The 5,104-nt window shown below is 42.1% G+C and overlaps 1 protein-coding gene across 2 annotated transcripts in view; it reads right to left on the reverse strand.

Moving 5' to 3' along the window:
• Positions 1-5,104, reverse strand: part of CLVS2 (clavesin 2) — a 119,052-nt gene that overhangs the window by 84,839 nt on the left and 29,109 nt on the right. For both annotated transcript variants that reach the window (XR_002097912.1, XM_019520022.1), the window contains exon 2: positions 2,776-2,950. Coding sequence is in view for 1 of the 2 variants with exons in the window: in XM_019520022.1 (XP_019375567.1) it covers positions 2,776-2,950 (175 nt within the window). In the remaining variant the exon portion in view is untranslated. The remainder of the gene's footprint in view (positions 1-2,775; positions 2,951-5,104) is intronic.

The raw sequence follows: 5,104 nt of genomic DNA on the forward strand, positions 1-5,104 counted from the left end.
GGGGCTGGGGCAGGGCATGGAACGGAGCCACAGGTCATCTGGAGGATATGGGGTAGGGGGAGCAGCTCCCACCAATGTGCACACCCTGGGAGAGCCAGGGGGTGCATGTGCCCCTGGAACTGCACGGGGCAGGTCAGGGCAGCACAGGCTGCAGCTGCAAGCTGGGGCCGAGGTCTGCTCCAGGCTCTTCCTGGCAGCAGTGGGGCTGGGACACTGCACTCAGGACAGGTGGCAGTAGTGCTAGGAGGGCTATAGGAGGCTGCTGCAGCCACCCCAAATTTTGCTGTAGCCCCCCGCCCATAGCCCTTCCTCCCAACGCTGCCCCTGCCTGCCCCAAGCACAGCCCGGCCCAGTTACCCCCTTGCCCCCCAGGAAGAGCCTGGAGCAGCCCCCAGTCCCAGCCCTCAGCTGGAGCCCACCCTGTGCCCCCCAGCACAGATCTGAGGGCACACGCCCCACCCCCCATGCCCTCCTGGAGTGCATGCAGCGGCAGGAGCTACTCCCCACCACATCCTCCAGACAAGCAATGGCTCCATCCTACACCCTGCTCTGCCCCATCTGGCAGCACCTGCCCCACTCCCTCCCTCACTGCAGGGGGCATTGATTTGCCCCCTCACACCCCTTCCCTCCTCCCTCCCTGTCCACCACAACAGACTTACTAGCTGGACTCAGCTGCATTGGAAAATCAGATTGGTATCAGCTAATATTCCTCCTTATAAATTGGCTATCAGTATCAGCCCCCGAAATCTCTATTGGTGCACCCCTAGTGACAACCTGGTATACAAGCATCACCTTGGGCTGCCTGATTCCCAGCCTGAATGACCCAGTATCCATTTACAGCTAAGCCAACAGGGGTAACTATTGGCATGAGTTGGAACAAAGCTGAAACTCACACCTCAGGAGCTCTAGCACAATACCTTTATCACTCTAAAGCTTCTTGGTTAATTTACTGCCAAAAAAATGTTGCAAGAGAATCAGTAAGCTGTGGATAAATCAAACTTCATGCAGCCTCGGTACCAAACAGCTTGATCATATGATAATAAGGTATTTTAATAAAAAAACTCAGTAGCTTGGATATCATTTATCAGATTCTCAGTTGCAGAGGTTTTCTCAGCTTTCCTCAGAACAAGCAGCAGTACCACCATTTAAAAAACAAAGACTATTGGAAGTGATGATTTCTATTTTAAAATAAAAGCATGGTTCAAACCCAAACTCTTCAAAAACAAGTAAAAATAAACTCACATATAAAACTAAACAAATGCATTACTGAGTCCCACACACAAATAAACACTGCACAAATGCTTTACTGTACAATTTTTGTTCTCCCAGTCCAGGTAACAAAGGCATACAGGGCCCAACTGTCCTCTCATTTCTATAGGCGTAAGTCCAGATAACTTCATTTGAGCCCACAGAATTACACCAATATCAAAAAAGAGTGAAGTGAGGGGCAAATTAGGATCATAGTCTGTTCATTGTGCTGGCTCTTCTAAATGGCATCAGCCAGAGCACTGGGTAAGGCACTTCAAGATTTAGATTAAAACTCCACAGTAGCACCATACAGATTTCTACAAACCCAGCAATATCAACGTGAAGAAAATTTAAAGATAAGGCTGTTACTTTGCTTTGTATGTAACACAATAAAAATGCATAAATGATAAAAGATATCAATGAAACAGCAAAGCATACTGCCACAAGATATTTTAACATAAAGATCCCAGTTAGAATTCAGGTAAACATCTACTCTACAGATTATATTTTTTTCATTTTTATTAGTATTAACATCATAGGAAGCAATCCATATTTATGTGACAACCTTAATATCAATGTTGCAGTGCTGCACTGCACCATTAATGTTCTAAAATAATCAGTCACAATAGTGGCTGTATATTAGAGTTAAGTATATTAAATCCTCCAAGCCACTAAGCACATTGGTCCTGATACTTTCAAGCAGAGGAGTACATATTTAACTTAGAGCAGGTGCACAGCTCCATTTGAAACTACAGCCATATTCAGAAGGCATGTCTACACATGCACTTCGCGGGTTTACTTATTTTAATGCACATAAATGTGTTTCTAAAAAAACCATGCTCTTTAGTTAATGAGCATTAAGATAGGCTAATGTGCATTTTCCTAGTATTTCACAATGGACAGTGCCTATACATGAGCAGGGAGGCTGCTCTGATGCACTGTAATTACAGTGTATCAGTGCACACTTGATTAATTGAGTCTGCTGGACAGTGGCAATTACCAACACTTCAGCAACCTCCCACATCTCCTCCATCAGCATCCCGCACTTCAAAATGGCAGTGAAGGCACTTTATCTAAAGTTTGTTTGACTGCCATTTTGAAGTGTGGGGACACTGATACATGAGATACTTCTGACACTCTAATTAGAGTGGCTCTTAAAGCTGCTCTAATTAAAATTCCCCCCACACTTCCAAAGCACATGTATAAATTCCCTGAGGTACTAGGTTTAATGCACATTAACTAAGCACATTAATGCAAGTGTAGATGCACCCAGTGTGTCCTGTCACAATTGAGTGCTATGGTATGATTTTATTCCCTCTTAAGTTAATGAAAAATGCCTTTTCTGTTAGTAGGACCAGGCCCTTCATTCATTAGCCTGGACTAATAATGATAAGAGGATCTAATTATTTCTAACAGCATCCCTGTTGTGAAGAAAAGTATGTTCACTGTTTTGAATTCCTCAATTTTCAGCATGTACCTACAGAAATGGAGAAAACGGGATAAGAAGGGGGGAAAGGAGAGCTTTACCTGAAGACCCTCTATAGCTAATCTCAGCATGCTTGGTGTAAGTTTGGAGGCCTGCTTGAAAGTGAAGTTGCTCCAGTCTATAATCAAAACAAATCCATTCACTTGAAGCTCGGGGTCTTCAATCATGGCTTCCAAAGAAAGAAGGATGGCACGCAAAATATCCACTAACGTGTACCTGTCAACAGGAGAAGGGAGACTGTATTAGGCTAAACATAAGAGAATGGTGAAGTCACAACTGCCCCCAACATCATCTGAAGGCAATCTGGGGTTTGCAAATCTCATTCTCTCTGTGAAATTTGGCACTTTATTCTCAAATCCACAAAGTATGCTACAAAATTTTCACAGAAACAAAAGGACCTCTTCATAAAAGAAAAAAAAAGAAAAGAAATACAAAACAAGCACAGAAAGAAAGAAATACAATGTGGCTTTGGAACATCTCTGGTTAACAGCAGTGTCAGTCTATTAAAATTCAATTAAATGCCCTCTGAGTACTTTTTACCCCTAAGATGGCAAGTTTGAATACTCAGTACAGAATCTGATGTTTATTTTGTTCTTCGACTTTCTATATTGAATGTTAGTTTAGGGGGATTGTACAATACGTGCATGTATTTCATATATGTCTAAATTACAAATTCCCAGAGAAGTACTCAAGTCATTGAAGAGATAATTCCACGTTGAACTTCCTACATTTGTTCTCCCTCTTAAGTATAGTCTCTTTTCCTTTAAAAGGTTAAAACAACAAATTACACAGTTGATAAATATAAGAGAATACTGCAGTGACTTCCTTAATCCAGCAAAAGCCTGCAAAATTAAAGTTGCACATTTGTTCTTAATATTACTAGGTTATTTTCAGTCTCCTGGTAAACAATAAGTGTAGTCGTTGTAATTAGCCTGAGTATTAGTTTTCTTGTCTTAAATATCACACTTTTATATACCAAACACTAAAAATCAAATTAATGTAAATTAAAACACTTAAAATTCGAAATTGTGGCTAATGTATCTGAACTAAGATAAACCAGTATGGCAAACATGTAATGAATAGGGGCCAGATTTTATTCCATCTATCAGGCATACAAGTGGATTTAGACAGCTAAATTTAATTCTAATCTGCCCTATTCACAACCCTGAAAAACATGAGTTAGGTTCTCCTCTCTCTCATTACTTTTTGTTGACTCAGTCTTGGAGTAAGATGATGTTGTGCTACAAAAGTAGATGCATTAGTAGATTATCAGGGATGTAAACAGGATGGAATATAATAGCATTTAAGATCTTAAATCTACTTAGACACCCAACAGAATTATAGAACAGTTGGGTTGGAAGGGACCTCATGAAGTTGTCCAGCCCCTTCCCATCTGCCATCCAGCCCCCTGCCATCCTAGTCAAATATCTGAGTAACCCGCTCTTGAAAATGTACAAGGATGGAGATCCCACAACTCATCTAGGTAGCCTGTTCCAATGCTTAACCACACTCCTAATGAGAAAAATCATCTCAACCTCTTGAAGGCTCAGATCAAGTGTAGTCTATGGTTGCCTAGCAAGGGAAACACTGGGACCATGGAGGCAGTCTTCCTAGCCCCACTGGGGAAGACTGCTCTCCTGGCACAGGGAAAGTACCTGCTAAGGTGATGTATAGTAAGCCTCCCACTTAGCTGCTTGAGTGGGAAGATCTTGGCTTTAAGCCCACTTATGGAAATGGAGGACTTCTCCCTGGCTTGCCAATGGGTCCTTAGAGATGAGGGTAAGCAAAACTAGGGGGCATCCAAAACCCAAGCCTCCGGGACCTGCAAGTAGGATTCTTGCCAAAGGTTTTGGGAACATCTGAAGCCTCAGATGGGGGTGGAGGATGTTTGTCGGTAGTCGGGCCACTTATGGTTCTGGACTCTTAGATTTGGAATTTGTTTTGGCTAATTTGGCTTGGGATACAGAAAATTACATATATTCCACCTAAATTTCCCTTCCTGCAATTTAAGACTATTTCTCCTAGTCCTGTCTCCTGCAGTCACACAGGATAGTTTATCTCCATCCTGTATATACCCTTCAGGTATTTGAAGCCTGTTATCAAATCCCCCCTCAGTCTTCTCTTCTATAAACTAAACAAACCTAGCACTTTCAGCCTTTGCATGCAATTGTTTCATCCCAAGAGTCATTGCTGAATTTCATCCAACTGATTTTGAATGATTCCTCTAGTTTATCAAAGTAATTCTGAATTCTAGCCCTACCTTCCAGAGTGTCTGCAACTCCACCCAATTTGATGTTGTTAGCAAATTTGTTCTAAGTATGCACTCAATCCAATCCTCCAAATCATTAATGAAGATATTAAACAGTACCA

Source organism: Gavialis gangeticus, unplaced genomic scaffold, assembly GCF_001723915.1.
Source record: "Gavialis gangeticus isolate Ggan-Ray unplaced genomic scaffold, GavGan_comp1, whole genome shotgun sequence".
Taxonomy (NCBI): Eukaryota; Metazoa; Chordata; order Crocodylia; family Gavialidae; genus Gavialis; species Gavialis gangeticus.